Below are 19,039 nucleotides of genomic sequence, written 5' to 3'. Positions count from 1 at the left end.
TAAAAAATTTTCAAATTTTTGTAAATTTTTTATAATTGTGTTTTTACATTATTAATATTGTTTTAAACAATTTTTTGTTTTTTTGCCATTATCTCAAATCTTTCTTATTAAATATTAATTTTTACACATATCAAAATCTCAGATTAATAACTTTAACACTTGTCAAAATCTTTCTAATGGCTAACTTTCAAAACCAAACTTTATATAATAACATATATGTTACCTGTTAATTCAATAAATAATCACAATAACATATAAACATATCACGATAACTATGTATTTAACAACTAATATATGATCGTCGGGAAAACGAGCTATTTCCCCCTAAGAACTATCATATCGTTTTAGATAGATCCCGAACTTTGATCACGATGTATATATCCCCGAAAAAAAAGTTTAAAACTTGTGTCTCCCTGAATCAAAAGTTTGAAACCTAAATCTCCATGTATATCGATTACATTGGTTTAAGCTCTAAACCAAGGTCAAACCAAGGTCAAACCAAGGTCAAACCCATCTATTTTTAAAAACAAACCAAAATAAAACAAATTAAATGAAAAATAATAATAATTCAGATTAAAAACAAAAGTAATGGGGTAAATTAAAATTTAGCGGCGCTGAACTTTGTTGCCTCCTCCGTTATTACCAATCTCTGGGAAAAGCCTCAACAACAAACGGCACGATATTATACTATTTAGTAGGTACATAAATAAATTATGTGTAAATTATCTACACATAATTATCTATATCAACTTTATATGAACATCGAACATGATATTCCAGTGCTGAACAGTGTAATTGATATTGGAATGAACAGTGTTGTTAGAGATACTAAAGTTGAAATGTGTTGAATGGCATTTTTGTAATTAAAGCTATAAAAATTTAAATTAAATAAAAAAGAAGGAAGAGAGAGAATAAAAACAGATTTAAGAAAGAAACAAGGATCTACAACACTACACAAGCAAAAATTGCTCAGTAGGTAACTGTAAAGTCCATCTTCTTTTATCTGCTCCGAGACAACAGCAGAAAAGAAATCTTTTAGTGCACAAGGAACTTGTTCTTCCAGGTTGCAATGAAATGGTTGCCGATTGTACACCAAATCCTCTCGAAGAACCTTAATGTTCAAGAGTGCCTGCAGTATCATAATTTGTTAAAGGAAGTAAGTAAACAAATACTATATATTGTATGATAACAACGAATGAGCTGAATCAGAGAGCTCAATTTTTTGAATCTTATCGTTGTTGGTGTCTGCATTACCTTCAGCGTCATGTCAAGAGCTGAATTGTATCTAGTTGCTTCTTCATGTGCTGAGTCCAAATTTCCCGACAGTAAATCTTCTCCAGGCACGTTTTGCTTATCTTGAAGATGGCAAATGAAAGAATAAGAAACTATGCTCTCAAAAACAAGAGATTTCAAAATATTCATCAACTGAGAAATAACCTTTAGTAGCTTCCTCATGACTTTCAGTGTTGGATGAAGTTTCCAATCGACCCCTTTCACTTGAAAGAGTATCTTCTAGTTCTATAGAATCTTTCGTTGTTTTTGGTGATAAAGAAGTAACTTCCGGTTCAAGGTTGAGAGAAGATTCGCTGGACATATGTAAAGATCATGTTTTGCTCAGAGAAAACCTACAAAGAATTTACAACTTGCGAAACGAGTCTTGAAAAAATCAAAGTTCTCATCTAAAGGAGTGTGACTTACTGTTCAACATTCTGATCAAAATTTCTAGACATGCTCGCTAAAGTTCTCTGTTACACCATGAAGGAGAAGGACATTAAATCTTACAACTGAGTAATTAAAAAATTCATGCAAGCAAATAGAGAATTTAGATTTTAGCGACCTTTTTGCTTTTATTCTTCTTGTTGTTTGACTCTGACTTCTTCCCCTTCTCTTGTTCGGCTTGTGCTGCTCGTAACTTGCTTTTGGCATCCATATCTACAACTCCATCCAATTCATCCTAGACGAAGAGACAGAATTATAATATTAGGTACCTGTCAAAGAAAATATTAGAGGGAATATGACAGTTGTATAAATCAAAGTTACAAACCAACCCGCAGGAAACGTTTCAACAGGTGAAGGATATAAGAGCGGTAGTCAAAAGCAGAAAGCCTAACAAGGTCGTTTAGCAAATTGATCCTCGAATTTTCAACCAGTAAAATCTTTGTATCAGCTACAGGAACCTGCAAGTTAATATATACTTTACGGTGACAACTTATGTTATTCTGTTGTAAAATTATAACTTAGATCAAGAATCAGGACTGAACCTTGTTGGTGACCACTGATTTCAGAAGGTCTATGGACTTCAACACTATATCATCATTGAGATTTTTATGCCCATGTATGAGAGTCAGGCAATCTTCTAGATCGGGGAAATCAAATGTCGGATGTGATGCTCCTTCGAGAACATCTCGTACTGCACATAAGTACAGTTTTGTGGTGTGAGAATCTCCGGCGTCTATCATAAGACGCTCGTCACATTTATCGCATAGAAGAGATGCATATGAGTTCCATTGATTTTCTGGAACATTTTTTCTCCTTTCATCTTCCAGTATACATAAGTTTTTGGCGTCATAAAGAGCTCTATCATAACTCAGGATCTGCAACTTCTTTGCATATTTGGTTCCCAAAGTCGTACATGTGAAGTGAATGGCTCTCAAAACAGCCACCCATATTTCAAGATTGTGTGCCCTGATAGATCTGGGAAATTCAAAGCTCTCATCTATCAAAGGGTAGTCTAGCAACCAGGTTATGATATCATCGCCCTGAGGATGCGTCTTGGTGTAGTGAACACTGTGATCACAAACATCTATCGTCCCTTCATCATCAAATGAAGCAATCTTTCCTCTGAGCAGTCTTTTATCCAGAAGCATAAATGAAAACTCATGGTCAAGCTGGACCTTTTCCTTAACTCTCAAACGAACCAATAAACTGTTTGTTGCGTTGGAAACCAGTTGTGTACCATCAACCCTTTCAAACTTAATGCGTTTGAGAAGTTCTAGAATTTGATGGAGCTCATGACATTCCAAAAAGCAAATACTCTGAGGCGTTTCCACTAAGCGGCAATCGGAGGTAAGAGTCTGCTCGGAAATTTCAAACTGTGCAAGATGCTTAACCGTAAACTGCATCATCCAATCTCGAATGCTACAAGAGAGAATTCTCCGCTCCCGGAACGAAACAAGTAGCAACTGGATTTCTTTGAGTAACTTGCTGCGTTCTTCATCTGAAGCTAAAGGCCAGTTTTTGGACCATCCATTCTCATATACAAACTCTTTCACAAATTCGAGCCGGTTCTTGATTATTTCAGCGGCAGCTACTGCATCAACAGGTTCCCAACCTGCAACCGATATCATACCAGCCCAGACTTCATCTACCCTCTGCGCCATAAGCTTTGTCGTAGAAGGTTTAAATTTTGCAGCATGTTCTTGTTCAAGATGATTCTTAAACTTTTTAGGATAATAGAACTTCTGCGAACAAGATCGACACATCCAGAATTTCCATTTTCTGTTTATCTTTGCAGAATCGAGAACTTGTTCCAAAGCATCTATACCCTCTCTGCCGTATAATCTCTCAACATAAGCTTTAAGTTTTGCAGTACTTACTTTCATGAAGTTCCTTTTACTGTCAACATCCATACTCGCCCAATACGACCTCAATCTTTTACCCGCTGCAGTATGCGGGTCACTCCTTACACTGTCTTGAATTCTTTTTGACTCCCTAAGTTTTGGTTCAGACTGTTCTGAAGTAACACCAAGGAGGATCATTGACTCTGCCGCTTGGACTACATTCTCAAGAGAAGTTTTAGTATTTCCCTCGCTCAAGCTCAAGCCACCAAGGAGGATCATTGACTCTGCCGCTTGGACTACATTCTCAAGAGAAGTTTTAGTGTTTCCCTCGCTCAAGCTCAAACCACCAAAAGAATCAAGAAAAAATAAGCCTTCTTTTGCAATGGTCAGAGCTTTCCTGCAAAACGATGCTGAGCCAAGCAGTTTAGCCAATTCTAACAGTGCAATCGCAGAGTAAGCGTGTACACCACAATCTTGAGAAAAGCATACAACAGAAGCCAAAAAGAATGGGAATTTCAGGTCACTGTTCTCTGTATTAGTCGCTTGTTCGAAGAAGAAAGAACCTTGTAGGTAATGAACTATTGTTGGAACCTTTTCCTTCCCACGAATCAAAATCGAATCCTCAATTGCCTCCAATGCCTTGAAGTGATCTCCTTGGTCGAAGTAACCTTTAACAAGTTTCTTGAGTTGTGCTTCCTCAGGATCTTCGAGTAAAAGAGAAAGAGAAGTCTTCATGTTTCGAGAAAGAGTAACGAACGATTCTCCTCAAGGCTCTTGCGATTACTTTGGTCTGTACTCCTCTATGCTTTTGAAAAATCAAACGGAGACGATAACAACAACAAGATGAAAGCTTTTTATCACGTGTGTTCCACGTTACGCGAGTTGGCGAAGCTTTATATCACGTGAGATCAACGTGACAAGAGAAACCCAAAATCGCGGTGTCGTCTTTTTCGAACAACTCTTCTTCGATATATCTCTGTGGGGAATTTTATCGAACAACTTGTGTGCACTCTCTGTTTTTTACGATTTGATTTCATCTTTCCCAGAATTAACAGATGTGCGAGAAAAAACCAGAAATTGTGCGAAAACTCACTTATGGTCTGAAATATTTCGAAGTTGGGAGATGATCAAAAGAAACAAAAACAAACAAACCCATAAGTCCGTCCATATTGGTTTGGTTTTTATATTTGCAAATACATTTCTTAGTAATCATTTATATATATATATATATATTCTTTTTTTTGTGCAAAAGTAATTATTCATTAGTAAAAAATCAAATTATGAAAAAGGATGAAATAGTATATATATAATTTTTAGTGGAATGAAAAAGTTTATATTTTATCATATAAAAATGAGATTTAATGGTATTTTGAGATTTTGTGAGATACTTGTGAATTATGTATATATTTTTTTTCTTTTTTCTTTTGTGGGATGTGAATAAATTAGAAACTTGAATAATTACCGAACATTTAATCAATTAGATTTCAACAGGATTCTAGCCAATTGAACGGATCTTCTACGGTTATTGAAATCTAAGTGACATCTCAGATACATGGTGTTACCTAGAAGAAGACAAGAATAAATTGCTAAATCGCACATAGAACTTTAATAAACTGGTGAGTAAGAGATATAAACCAAACCAAAAACCATAACAAAACAGATTTAAGAAAGAAACAAGGATCTACAACACTACACATGCAAAAATTAAATAACTAATAAGGACACATACACCAGAGTAGTCATACATGCATGGTAGATAGAGATAATTAGATTTATCCTAAACATAGATAGAGCGTTCACATCACATTCAATCTTTACGCATAAAACAGACTAGTCATACATGCATGCATAGTAGATAATAATAAGATAATCCTAAACATAGATAGAGCGTTAACTTCACATTCGATTTCTACGTATAAAACAGATTAGGTAAGTCATACAGACGGAGAGAGGTAGCTAAACAGTAGATACCCTAAAAGAAGGGGTGGTTTTTGATGGCGTTAACAACTTCGCACTCCATCTCTACATTCAAAGTATCTTCATTGTCCAAGTAACCCTCCTGAATTTCAGCTAAAGGCATGGACTGAGGAAGACCCCACCCTGCGTTTGAGGTCATGACCCAACCTTGAACTACAAAACAAACAAAGTGTGTAAATCACGTTAGTTATAAACTTAAAACCACTAGGTTATAGTCAATGTATAGTGGGATATCTGACATCATAAGTTAAGAACGCCTAATGAAAATGTCATCAGCATCTATTATATCCCATGCATTAGCACTGACAATAAGCATTGCGAAATAGTAGCATCAATATTGTTTTACTTACGGCACATTGATAGGTTTTTCGATCCACGCGGGTCTAGAACCTGCAGTTTTGCTCGCAAAAATATCAGCTCACCCGTCAGTAAGTTTTCCCCTTCAGCTAAATGCACATAGCTGGATAATTGGCCCTCTGCGCTAGAGTCTCCCTTTGGATACACGGTTAGAGTCCTGTAAAACAACATTATTTGTCCACTTGTTAGAAATAGTTACTACTAAAGACAACAATTATATCAGAAAAACAAAGAGAAACATTCATAGACTCACCACTTCTTTTCTCCCATTTGGAAGGTTTTTGAGACGTAATCACTCTGTTTCAGAAGAGAGAAATCCCTAACACTCCAAGAGAATTTGTGAAAAGGGAGGTTTTCAGCAGCAGCGACAGGTGATGGAGCAATCTTCACATGAGCACCAAACTCATGTTCTTCTCCCTCCAAGATGTATCCATTGGCAGGGTCACTGAAAGCCTCAACTGGAAGAACTTGAGAAACTCCCCAGACAGTTCTTGAAGAACCGAATTTCTTTACTTCCACATCTGCATGTTAATACGTTAAGGATGTTATACACATATCACTGCATTCATAAAATATATATTCATACGACAGAGAGAGTATGCGCATACGAACCTTGAACTAAAAAATACTTATTCTCTTTCTTGTTAAAGACAAAGAAAGAGAGATAAGCAGAGACCTCCGTGGGTGGTGCTGATGTGGATGAGAGGCAGCTCTTGTCAAGTTCCACATACATTGAGACAAATCCTTTTCCATTGTCTTCTTCATTTCCTTTAGGGTACACAACCAATCTCCTGATTTTCATAATTTTGAGATAGATCGGTTATAAAAAGCCAAACTTTCTTACTTAAAAGTGATGAAAGATCTGAAAATTTGTAGTGTAGAACAAGATTCACATACCAGCTGTATCCACCAGACGAGAAAACAGAGGATTCGTTTCTGTTGTTGTTGACAGTAGTAAGCTGAGAAAGCTTGACAACAGAAGCACAAGGAGGAAGATGATCTCTCCAACTCCTTAAAACTGCAACATCTGGTACACTTGAACCCCTCTACACAACAACAGAAGAGATTTAGAAATTCCCAAATACTAATCAAACCACACAGAGCTACAGCAAGTTTTGAACTTTCTTTTCTTTAAGACTAAGAAGAAGAAGAAGAAGTTGAAAGCTTGAGAAAAAGTTACAACGAACCTGAGGGAAAGAAGAAGAAGGAGGATTATTTGCTCTCCAATTACTCATCATAGCAAAAGCTGATGCAGCAAAATCCATTCTTCTACACAGTTACACAAAGACAAGCTTTTTGATTTAGAATTCCCCAAATATTAAAACGACGTACACACAGAGCTATAGATTTCAGAGAAGCTACACAACTACAGAACACAAGGTTTTGTGAAAGCTTGAGAAAGATCCCGACGAACCTTAGAGAGACAAAGAGAGAGACGACGAGACGAGACGAGACGAGACGGAGAAGGAGGAACTGAAGAAGAGAGACCCTTGACACTTGTTGAGTGTTCAGCGTCACTTACAGAAACTTCTGGAAGCTCTCAACATTTTCTAGGGTTAGATCGGTGTGCTGTTTTATATTAAGTGTTAGTGGATCCCTTAGAAAGCCCAATGCAATGAGAAGTCCATTAGTCTATGTTATTAGGATTTTATCAAATAGAGATACATATAATTTGTGTTTAGAACATAAAAATATATATTGTTCTTAAATTTGCTATTTGGAGATCAACTTTTATTATATACCAATTAAATATTTACTAAAGTTTTTTTTGGTAAACAATATTTACTAACTTTGGTATTCTTCACTTAAATTTTCCTCTTTTAGTTTCTTTGCACAATAAAGATCTTCATAAAGTATCTAATTTCTTACTTCATAAGCATGAATCTATCTTATGTTGATACGTATTTAAAAGATAGGCCTAAAAACTACATAGCTAGCTTGGATTATTTCTTCTTTTTTTTAAAAAAATCTATATATACATTTAAAAAAAATACATTTTGGATTTTACCCTTTTATTTGTACTTATTTAAATTGTTATTTTGCAATATTGATCCCTAAACAATTTAAAAAATCAATTACTAAAATCAAAGAAATCGACTAAAAACATAATATTTTATTGTCATTAGATCAACAACATATCTATAAGTTTACTATAATCTCTCAAACTTTTAATGATACACAACCAATTTTCTAAAACAAAATAATACACCATCTCTACATAATAAATTATTCCAAAAATGGAATGCATAATCCTCGGCCTATTAAATTCATATTTGCAAAATGTCCAAGTTTGGTCCAAATTCATATCTTAAACTTGCTCAGCAAGATTTTCTAGCTTTCGACCAAACTTAATCCTAACCATCCACTACCTATATAAACTAAGTTTGTCAATAGATCAATGTATTCGGCCTACATAGTCGTCTGTGTACTTATTATGTGTTCTAGGTTTGTAAATTTCTCTCCCTGGTTCTTATTATGTGTTCTAGGTTTTGATCATTCTTTTTTAGTTTAAATCATTCTTTTTTATATACAGATTTGATCATTCGAACCAAGTCCATTTCGGGTTGGTCATCCTCAACATTTTGCTTTTATGATAAAGATGTTAATCTAGCAAAAAAAAGCAATAGCTTCATTGAGCCTTTCAATAGCTTATGTTTCTAGATTATTAACAATGAAAGAGAATGACTTTTGAGTTTATTTTCATTTACCAATTTGTTTTTTTACTTCTGTGCAGTATTATTTGATTTCCTCAATTAAAAATCTCAATTTGACAACATGACGTCCCACCTATCTATAAACAAAGGCAAATGATTTTTACTAGGTATATCATACTAAAGCCTTTGTTGGTTATTTTTACAGGTATGATTTGTATTCATTAAATAAATATTTCAGCTTTTTAACACTAAAAATCCTTTTTCACCGAGTAAGTTGTTATATTTCATGTGATTCGATGAGGTATCTCTGATAAATAATATTTTCAATTTGAAATTGACATGTCTATATTATGAAATATCTATTGACTCTCCATAATCTCTAACCGTGTCTTTGCAGCTCTCCAATACAGTACGTTCATCGGTTTTAATTTTTCATATAATTTGTTTTTAAAAAATATCAAGCGGATGATAAGGAAAATACGGGAATCTCTATAAATAAATGAAATAACAATATCTTGTCATATTTTGTTTAAAATTTTAAATCTTCTAAAATCAAATCAAATCTTAATTATTGTTATCAAAACTGCTTACTAAATATGTAGGAAATATATATACTTAAATTTCCTATATTTAATTAGGAAATTACTATATATATCATAACTTATTTATGTATTTATTTCCATAAAATACCATAATCGCACGATTATAATATTAACTAAATATATTGACAAAAAAAAAGAATATTAACTAAATTTTTATCATTTATTTTACCTCTCAACAATATGTATCCGAATATAAGAAATCGGATCTGCAAACAAATAAATGCCATAAATTTTGCTTTAATTGTTATACATATATTCGAAAGAAAAAACTTATAAAAACTAAGTAACTCTGCGTGTTTGTTAGTTTTTGGATGTTTATTTTTTCTGCTCATGTTTATAAAATGAGAGAAAAAGATATAGAATTCTAAACTTTGCCTTAATATACATTAATCAAGAAAAACTAATGATTAAATAGTGATTTAAAAGTTTTTATCTGTTTTATTTTGGTTCTTCAGACTAACTATATAACTATACCAGATATAAGAAAAAATTAAACTTTATAATGTTATGAAAATTAAACTTATAAAAATTTAAAAATATTACAGGACAAGATTAGATGTTGAGACAAGTTCAGATCACTATTAATAATTTGAAATATCATTACCTCAGTGCTACAATACAAAAATAAGTTAAGAAATAAATATGTAAAATGATTACATAACAGTCATACAATCTTAAGCATTAAACAAAATTAAAAAATTAATAAAAAAAATAAAATTTAAATTTGAATTTTTAGTTTAAAAAGATAGTCTCCCCGACTTAAAATCTAGTTATGTTTCAAAACATGAATGCGTGTACTAGCAATGGAGCTTCCAAATCGTTCGATTATGCCTTTTTTTTGTTGTACGATAAGATCATATATAGGGGTCAGTTTATAAAAACCATGGTTCGAACCTGGAGAAATCATCCCATCAAACTAAAGAAAATAAATAATATTCGCAAACATAGTTAGTGTAAGTAGCAAACTTCAGTTCCCCCATACTGTTCTATTCACTTGTTAGGCCATTGAACAGCTTCATAAAACAGAATCTCTGGACGAACCTTCCTTTCCCCACATAATCTGGCAACACTCTCCCAGTTACCAACAACCTATACCGCACATATCAATAATGTCTTAACCCAACAAAGTTCACAATCCAGCTCAAGAAAGACAAAGGCTACTGTTTCATTTTACCTCTTCTATTTTAGCTTCATGTGTGAGACTGACCCACCGGTTCTTTTTATAAGCCATGCAAATGTATTTTTCTTCTTCACCACAACCAATCTGCATTCCATATTCTAAGACTGTAACAGACAAGATATACAGAAGAACAATAGCGCAAACATATGTGACCCTGTTTAAGATTTTACCATTGACACAAGCCGGTACTTGGTGTTTGGTTCTAAGCCTTCATATAGCCTGCTGATATCTATCTCCCACTCCAAAGACTTTGTTGTTTCAGATATTTCTTTTTCAGTTTCATTCTTCTCCCATTCCAGCACTAATGTTGCAAACCCATAAAAACAGCAAACTATTTGATCGTTCCACAATAAATAAAACGAGTAGATAAGAACACATTCATGGTCAAAACTTACCAATTGTGAAGATAGGTGGGCATCTACTGATAGTGTGGTGGACAAAGTTTGTCTCTCCACAGCCTCCTGTTCTAACATCACATATCATTTTATCTTCCATGCGGATCATTTTAAGGATGTCTTCAAACTTTATATTCCCAAGAGCACTCTGCATATATATAAACCACAGAGCATAATCACAGAGCAGGATTTTTTAAGTGCCAGTTTCGGTACAAAAGAAAAATATGGAAAAAATGAAACACACCTTTAAGTCTCTGATAGAATCAGCAGGCATAACGATTCCATAAGAACTTTGCTCTGGATGATTTGGCTTCCTTCTGCATTTTTTACAACTCATTCTTTCATATACCTCCAACGTAAAAAGGCGAGTTACCAAGCTTTCTCCTTCTTGAATTTTCCACCAATGACAAAACTCGAGGATGGCGACGAGTACCTCAGCACCATCACTTGACTGAAATGAGTTGAAGAAAAAAACGAATGACATTAAAGCCAACATTCAGGCCTATGTATAATAATAATAATAATAATACTTAGAAGCTTATGTTTATCTGCACAAACCAGGGAATGAAATTCTTTTTCTAGGGAAGCAAGCAAGTTGGACAGTAAGTGCCTATAGAGTTCCTCTTCTTTTATCTGCTCCGAGACAAACGCAGAAAAGAAACTACGTAGTGCAGACGGAACTTGGTTGTCAGAAAATGGTTGCCGATTGTGCACCAAATCTTCTTTAAGAACTTTAATGTTACAGAGGGACTGCAGTAGCCAAAAAAAAAAAAAAAATCAAAGATAAGTTAGTAAAGAGATAATAACAGAAAATTAGAATGAGCTGAATCAGAAGAAGAGAGTTTAGGTTTTGAATTATTTTTGTTGTTGACTTTACCTTCAGTATCATGTCAAGAGCTGAATTGTATCTGGATACAGCTTTTTTGCCATGTACCGACTCCAAATTTTTAGACAGTGAACCTTCTCCATGAATATCTTCAAGATGGCAGTTAAGGAAATAAGAATCATACATTTAATACATCTAAAAACAGTTTTTAAAATATTCGTCAATTGAGAAGGTCTTTTGAAACCAGGGTCACCTTTAGTAGCTTCGTCTTGATTGGATGAAATTTCAGATTGACCCTTTTCACGAGTATCGTCTGGTTCCATAGGATCTTCTTCTGCCCTGTTTAGTGAAGTAACTCTCGGTTCAAGGTTGACATACGATTCGCTAGACATAGGTCAGAAAACGTTTTGTGTGATGAAGCACTGAAGCACAGAAGCCTATGGTTTGAGAAAACCCTCCTCATAAAATAAACAACACTATATATATAAGAAAAAAAAAAACCCCTAGAAAATCTTAATTAAAAATAAGATAATTACTAGAACAGATAATTACAAATGAGAAGAATTATCCTAAGTCTACGTTCATGGTATATTATATAGCTTCTAGAAGAGAGGTACTTACTGTTCGACATTCTGATCAAGAAGACTAGACATACTTGTTGAAGTTCTCTGTTATGCCATGAAAACCATTCATTCATACTCGTACAACTGAGTAACCAAATATTCATGGAAGCAAATAGAGAATTTAGACCATCGACGACCTTGTTGCTTTTATGGTTTTTTCTTCTTTGACCCTGACTTCTTCTCCTTCTCTTGTTTTTTCTCGGATAAAGGTTCTGGAAGTGCTTTGACATCCATATCTACAATTCCATCTAATTCTTCCTAGAAGAAGATACATACATTAAAAAAATAAGGTACTTTCAAACAGAAAATCAAAGGGAAGATGAAGGCTCTTTGTATAAAGCCAAAGTTACCAACCAACCTCCAAGAAGCGTTTCAGTGGTTGAAGGATATACGAGCGGTAGTCAAAAACAGAAAGTCCGACAAGGCTGTTTATCAAATCAATCCTCGAGTTTTCAACCAACAAAATCTTTGAATCCATTAGCGGAACCTGCAAGTCAATAGATACATTACGGTGACAACTTCTGTTATTTTTTTATGTCCTTAAGTTAAATCCAGACCACAATTTAACCTTTTTGGTGACCAGAGATTTCAGATGCGTAATGGACTTCAACACTATATCATCACTGATACGTTTATGCCCATGTATATGATTCAGGCAATCTACTAGATCGACACAATCAAATGTCGGCTGCAATGCTCCTTCGAGAACATCTCGTACTGCACACAAGAACAGTTTTGTAGTGAGAGAATTTCCAGCGTCTCTCCTTATATATTCTTCACATTTATTGCATAGAAGAGATCCATAAATGTTCCTCTGATCTTCCGGAATATTCCTTCTTCTTTCATCGTCGCGTGTACATAAGTTCTTGGCGTCAGTAAGAGCTGCATCATAACATATCATTTTCATTTTCTTCTCATATTTGGTCTCCAAAGTCCTACACATGAATTGAACAGCTCTCAGAACAGCCACCCAAATATCAAGATTATGTGTCCTGATAGGTCTGGGAAATCTAAAACTCTCATCTCCTGAAGAATAGTCTGCTAACCAAGATAAGATATCATCTCTATGAACTTGTGCTTTGGCATAGTGAACACTGGGATCAAAAACATTGGCTGTCCCTTCATTATCAAATCGAGCCAGCTCGCATTTCAGCAGTCTCTTATCCAGAAGTAGAAATGTAAACTGAGGATCAAAGTCGATCTTTTCTCTAACTCGGGTACCATCCAAGAAACTGTCCCCTGCTCTGCGAACCAGATCTGTGCCATCATCCCTTTCACCTTTGATGTTTTTTAGAAAGTGCAGGATGTGACTGAGTTCATTACATTCCAGAAAGCAGATACTCTGAGGTGTTTCAACTAGACGACACTCGGTAATAATGGTATGCTCAGAAACTTCGAAGTGTGCAAGATACTTAACCACAAACTGTATCATCCAGTCTCGAATGCTACAAGACAGAATTTTACGCTCCCAAAACGACACAAGGAGCAATGGGATTTCCTCGAGTAATTGACTGCGCTCTTCGTCTACAACTAAAGGCCAGTCTTTGGACCATCCATTCTCATATGCAAACGCTTTCACATCTTGGAATCGATTCTTAATCATTTCAACGGAAGCTACTGCATCCACTGGTTCCCAATCTCCAACTGATATCTTACGAGCCCAGACTTTACTTATCGTCTGGGCCATGTACTTTATCGAAGAAGGTTTAAATTCAGCAGCATGTTCTTGTCCAATGTGATTCTTACACTCGTCAGGACTAGAGAACTTCTTCGAACAAGTTCGACACATCCAAAATGTCCATTTTCTGTTTTCCCTGGCAGAAGTAAGAACTTGCTCCAAAGCATATCGTCCCTCTTTGCCATACATTGCCTCGACGAAACTTATAAACTTTGCAGTGCTTACTTTCAGAAAGTTTATTTTGAACTCATCACTCAAACCCATCCAACACGACCTCAGTTTCGGGTCTATATCTTTCTTTGACTCCCTCGCTTTTGGTTGGCTTCTTTCTACAGAACCAACTAGAGTCTTCTTAGCTCCAGCGATCCTTGACTCTGCATCTCTGAGTATTCTTTCGATATCCTTTTGACTATTCTGCTCTTTCAAATTCAATTCACGAAAATTAGCCAAAACAGATAAATACTCTTTTGCTTTCTCAACAGATTTCTTGTAATACAATGAAGATCCAAGATGTTGTCCCTATTCAAAGAGTGAAACAGCACAAAACGATGAGAGCCCTTCACTTACGGAGAAGCATTCTACAGAACCCAACAAAAACGTGAACTTCACGTCACAGTGCTCTGCTCTTATCGCTTGTGCCCTGAAGATGGTACCTTGCTGGAAAAGAAGCAAATCTGAGACCTTTTCTTTCCCTTGTTCCAAAATCGAGTCTTCAGTTACCTCCATGGCCTTGATATGATCTCCTTGAGCAAAGTAACTCTCATCAAATCCACAATCTTTCAGAGAAGGAGGTTTCATGTTAGGGGGGAAGAGTAACGATTCTCTCAAAGCTTCTTGCCCTTTCTTGGTCTCTTTTTTTTTTTATTTTTTTTTTGCTTCTAATTGTGTGAGAGAGAAAACAAAGTGACTATACGCGGGAAAATCGATTGTTTTATGTATCGAAATCGAAGACTCACACTTTATCACGTGACAAGGCTTGGAAATTAAATCACCTGATTGAGGAATTGTGTCGAACACCTTGTGAGCATTTCTCGCGTGGACTGCTTTTGTTGTAAACACTCAACAATATAAACCCCCAAAAAAAATCGAGTAAGTTTTCGAATTCGGGAGCGATTCTTCATGTTTTGGATCAGAGATGGACGTGGAATGATCGAAATTGGTTTATATCTTTTGAGTTTTTGGCTTTTGAGAGATTCGTAGAAAGGAAAGTGGTTCAAATGTTTTTGAGTTTTGCTGACTCTACCGGTTAAGTTGTACCGGTTCCGAAGTTTCTAATAAATTAATAAAAAAAAAAAAAAACTCAAGTTTAAGATAGTGCACTGCCCACCAAGTGTTCGACAAAAGTTCGCAATACCGTAGGAGACGACGATACACTCGTGGGAAGAGTTTTCACGCACAATTCTTAATAGAACACGTGACCCTCACGTGAACAAAACCCAACTGACTCTGTTGACCTTTATGGGAAGAAGAGTTTTCACTTTCTTCTTCTTCTTCTTCTTAATTCTTCTCGTCGACGCTTCCCACATTTTTCTCTTTCTTTCTCGGGAAAATTCAGAAAGAAAAGCTCCATTGTTGTTTCTCTCTATAGAGGTAACTACAGAACGTTTTTATTAGATTTAACAAAAGATTATGATTTTCTCATTAGATTAACAAAAGACTATACAAGAGTTTATATAAGCTAGATAATTAACGGTAACGTTACAAACTAACGTCTAACAGAATCCTATGTAACACTCTGCATTTAGTCCCTGCAACAGCTCTGTAACGGCGTCAAGCAGCTTGTGTTTCTTCGTGTAATCTGATAGTCCCCCTTAAGCTGGCATGAAAATGTTTGAAATGCCAAGCTTACTCACAAGATTCCGAAACGGTCCTGGTTGCATTGCTTTGGTTAGGATATCTGCAATCTGACAATCAGAGCGAACATGAAGAAGCTTAAGAGTACCATCGGTAACTCTATCACGCACTGTGTGGCAATCCCTTTCAATGTGTTTCGTCCTTTCATGAAACACTGGATTGTTACCTATATGAATAGCAGCTTCATTATCACAGTAAAATGCAGTGGGAGATGGAGTAGGAAGCTGAAGATCTTCCATAAGACTGCGAATCCAGAGAATCTCACAAACCGCTAAAGCCATAGCTATGTATTCTGACTCTGCTGAAGACCGAGATACAACGTCTTGTTTCTTCGATTTCCATGAGATAAGAGAGTCCCCAAGAAAGACACAATAACCAGAGACAGACCTGCATGTGTCAGGACAACCATTGAAGTCTGCATCAGCAAAAGCTTTGAGTTCCATACTCGGGTTTGAAGAATAAAACAAGCCCTATCCAACTGTTCCTTTGATGTAGTGGAGCAATTTAGTAACAGCTTGGTAATGAGTTGTACGAGGTTCAGTAGTGTATTGTGCCAACTTATTCACTGAAAAGCAAATGTCTGGTCTTGTAAGAGTCAGATAGATGAGCTTCCCAATAATACTTCGATAAGTCTCCGGATTATCTATCGATTCACCATCTTCTTTCGACATCTTTTGATTTGGCTCCATTGGTATTGTAGACGGTTTACAAGCCAATAAACCTGCACCATCCAGCAAATCAAGTGCATATTTCCTTTGGCAAATAGAAATACCTGCACTAGACCGAGATATCTCCAAGCCAAGGAAATATTTTGCTGCTCCCAAGTCCCGCAACTTGAAATGAGATTTCAACTGTGTCTTGAGTTCATCATTAAATTTTTTCTCATTCAAAGTTTGTTACAAAGTTTCTCGAGAAAATCTCATTTTCCGGAAGAAAAAAATTTTCAAAACCTGATCTCTCTTTGCTCATTTCACTTAAGCTTGTAGTGTTAACCTTATCGCTGTCGATCATCATCGTCATGGCGAAGAAAGGAACCAAGCAACTCAGGAATCGAGCAATTTCTCAGGATTCTGGTGAAGATTCACCGATTGTTCATCGCTCTGCTTCTCGCATCGAGCAATCAGCTCCAGTCAACACTTTCGTGACTCGTCTTTCTCCAGATTCCGATTCGATCGACAGCCATCACAATCCATATTACTTACAATCTGGAGATCATCCCGATATGTCGATCGTAACCGAGATTCTTACTGGAGATAACTATAATACATGGATAATCACTATGAGAACTAGTCTAGAAGCAAAGAATAAGATTAGTTTTGTTGATGGATCTCTTCCTCGACCTCATGAATCTGATCCTTTGCACAAAATCTGGATTCGTTGCAATAGTATGGTGAAGGCTTGGATGCTGAATGTAGTCTCTAAACAAATCTATGATAGCATTCTCTATTTTCAAGATGCTGCTGGAATTTGGGAAGATCTTCATAGACGGTTTCATAAGAGTAATCTCCCTCAGATCTATAACCTTGAGCAAGAGATAAGCTCTTTGCGTCAGGGAAATATGTCATTATCTGAATATTACACCAAGAAGGTTACTCTCTGGGAGCGTTTGGCTTGTACTAAGAATCTGATGGAAAATGGTGGATGTCGGTGCTCACAAGTTATGAAGCTATTAGATGATTATGAGACCACACACATCACTCAGTTTCTTATGGGACTCAATGATGATTTCACTAATATCAGAGGACAAATATTGAATATGAAGCCACGGCCTAGTCTTTCTGATATGTACAACATGTTGGAGTCTGATGAGTCTCAACGGCAACGTATCAGTACAAAGCCTAACCCGTCTGCTTTCCAAGTCAAAGCACAAGTGAATGCATATCAACCAAAGGGATTTCAGAAACCTCAAACCACTTGTGCACATTGTGGTTTAAACGGACACACTATTGATGTCTGCTACAAAATTCATGGATTTCCTCCGGGTTGGAAACCAAAGAATCAGAGACAGAACTCTAATCAAAGGTTTAATGCACCAGCGGCAGCCAATCTTGCTCTTACTGAATCTGGATCAGAATATGACAGGGAAAAAGCACTCAGTCCCGAACAGTTACAGTACTTGGTATCTTATCTCAACTCAAAGCTGCAGCCTCAACAATCTGCAGGACATGCTCATACTAGCTCCTCGACTGCAACTATTACTGAGATAACTTCTCCTGGTTCTTCGGGTCTGAATCCTATGGCTTGCCAAATGACTGGTACATTCTTTCCTTCCATATTCTGCACATTGTCTACAGAGAATCAATCATATTTTTATTCTTTGTCTGACAATATAGAAAAAATGAATTCTTGGGTTATTGACACTGGTGCTACACATCATGTCACAAATGATAAGAACCTGTTTCAGCATATGACACCTATTCAAGATACAACAGTAAAACTTGCTAATGGTGTTGGTGTAAGAATACATGGTTTAGGAAATATAAGACTCAACGATAAGCTTTTGCTTACTGATGTTTTATATATCCCTCAATTCAAGTTTCATCTACTAAGTGCGAGTTCATTGACTGCAGAAATAAAATGTGGGTTGTGGTTTGACTCTTATGGCTGTGAAATTCAGGATCTTACAAAGGGGTTGATGATTGGCAGAGGTAGATTACACAACAGCTCTGTAACGGCGTCAAGCAGCTTGTGTTTCTTCGTGTAATCTGATAGTTTTGCTTTCAAGAAGATGGATCCATCAGCGGTTCAAGAAGTGAAGAAATCTGATCAGTAAGTAGTCAAATCTCATCCTCCAGAGTTAGTTCTTTATGACTTAGTTCTTCTCTTCGTCTCCTTGCTAAGTGCTTATCTATCATTCAGAGATCTCTCAGCCTCAAACACAGAGGATTCTGATGAAGAGAATAAACTCAACGCCACTTCTGTATCCGCTCTTGATATGATACTCGAGGTTTTAATTTTGCACAACTTAACAAGCGCCTGAATCTATTATTATAGATATTGTTTATTTGATTTATGGTTTTATGAATGTGATTTTGTGCAGTCTCTTTGGAAGATTAGGTTTTTCTTTAACGCTTATTGGTTGGATTGTGTTGAATCTGCTCCTCCAAAGGAGATACTTCGTACTTTCCTACTCAACGATCTCAGTCTCACTCATTCCCTGGTCTCTGCTCTCATCTTTTGAAACCTTTTGTGACTTATGTGTGCTGTTAATTACTTCTTTCTCAAGCTTCATATGTTCTTGTTGTTTACTATACTCTTCAGGAAGCAAACGATATTTCTAAACATCTTGGAGCTTCTTCCTCGCTGTTATTCACACTTTGAAGTTGATGAAGT

The 19,039-nt window shown here is 35.9% G+C and overlaps 3 protein-coding genes and 1 pseudogene across 6 annotated transcripts; 1 reads left to right on the top strand and 3 right to left on the bottom strand.

Annotated features, from left to right (window-relative positions):
• Nucleotides 1-711: 711 nt before the first annotated feature.
• On the bottom strand, nucleotides 712-4,842 carry LOC147925471 (uncharacterized). Of its 2 annotated transcripts, none has more exons than XM_087490288.1 (7): nucleotides 2,262-4,842; nucleotides 2,049-2,177; nucleotides 1,838-1,954; nucleotides 1,699-1,745; nucleotides 1,438-1,586; nucleotides 1,255-1,355; nucleotides 712-1,129 (listed from the first exon to the last, which is right to left on the bottom strand). In XM_087490288.1, exons 1-7 carry the CDS (start codon nucleotides 4,293-4,295, stop codon nucleotides 752-754), a joined length of 2,955 nt encoding a protein of 984 aa, XP_087346414.1. In that variant the 5' UTR covers nucleotides 4,296-4,842; the 3' UTR covers nucleotides 712-751. The 2 variants fall into 2 exon arrangements, 1 of the variants encoding a protein (XP_087346414.1); XR_015583686.1 differs by having other exon boundaries at nucleotides 841-1,129; nucleotides 1,438-1,625.
• A 414-nt stretch (nucleotides 4,843-5,256) lies between these two features.
• LOC147925470 (uncharacterized) lies at nucleotides 5,257-7,446 on the bottom strand. Of its 2 annotated transcripts, none has more exons than XM_087490526.1 (7): nucleotides 7,309-7,446; nucleotides 7,082-7,163; nucleotides 6,792-6,940; nucleotides 6,507-6,685; nucleotides 6,148-6,415; nucleotides 5,888-6,051; nucleotides 5,257-5,690 (listed from the first exon to the last, which is right to left on the bottom strand). In XM_087490526.1, the coding sequence occupies exons 2-7, from the start codon at nucleotides 7,157-7,159 to the stop codon at nucleotides 5,533-5,535; spliced, it is 996 nt and encodes a 331-aa protein (XP_087346652.1). In that variant the 5' UTR covers nucleotides 7,160-7,163; nucleotides 7,309-7,446; the 3' UTR covers nucleotides 5,257-5,532. The 2 variants fall into 2 exon arrangements, with proteins under 2 accessions (XP_087346652.1, XP_087346653.1); XM_087490527.1 differs by having other exon boundaries at nucleotides 7,082-7,160; nucleotides 7,309-7,445.
• A 3,268-nt stretch (nucleotides 7,447-10,714) lies between these two features.
• On the bottom strand, nucleotides 10,715-15,489 carry LOC104750318 (uncharacterized; annotated as a pseudogene). The gene is made up of 9 exons (XR_015585475.1): nucleotides 12,743-15,489; nucleotides 12,529-12,661; nucleotides 12,312-12,410; nucleotides 12,173-12,219; nucleotides 11,805-11,890; nucleotides 11,603-11,700; nucleotides 11,284-11,475; nucleotides 10,970-11,176; nucleotides 10,715-10,873 (listed from the first exon to the last, which is right to left on the bottom strand). The product of XR_015585475.1 is annotated as an uncharacterized LOC104750318 (transcript).
• On the top strand, nucleotides 15,489-18,866 carry LOC109129479 (uncharacterized). The gene is made up of 4 exons (XM_087493502.1): nucleotides 15,489-17,961; nucleotides 18,324-18,475; nucleotides 18,568-18,653; nucleotides 18,747-18,866. Exons 1-2 carry the CDS (start codon nucleotides 16,725-16,727, stop codon nucleotides 18,356-18,358), a joined length of 1,272 nt encoding a protein of 423 aa, XP_087349628.1. The 5' UTR covers nucleotides 15,489-16,724; the 3' UTR covers nucleotides 18,359-18,475; nucleotides 18,568-18,653; nucleotides 18,747-18,866.
• Nucleotides 18,867-19,039: the final 173 nt, after the last annotated feature.

This window comes from Camelina sativa, chromosome 16 (genome assembly GCF_030686135.1).
Source record: "Camelina sativa cultivar CO46 ecotype springtype chromosome 16, ASM3068613v1".
Lineage (NCBI taxonomy): Eukaryota > Viridiplantae > Streptophyta > Magnoliopsida > Brassicales > Brassicaceae > Camelina > Camelina sativa.
Note: the sequence above shows the minus strand (reverse complement) of the source record. Positions and strands in the feature narration are given on the sequence as shown.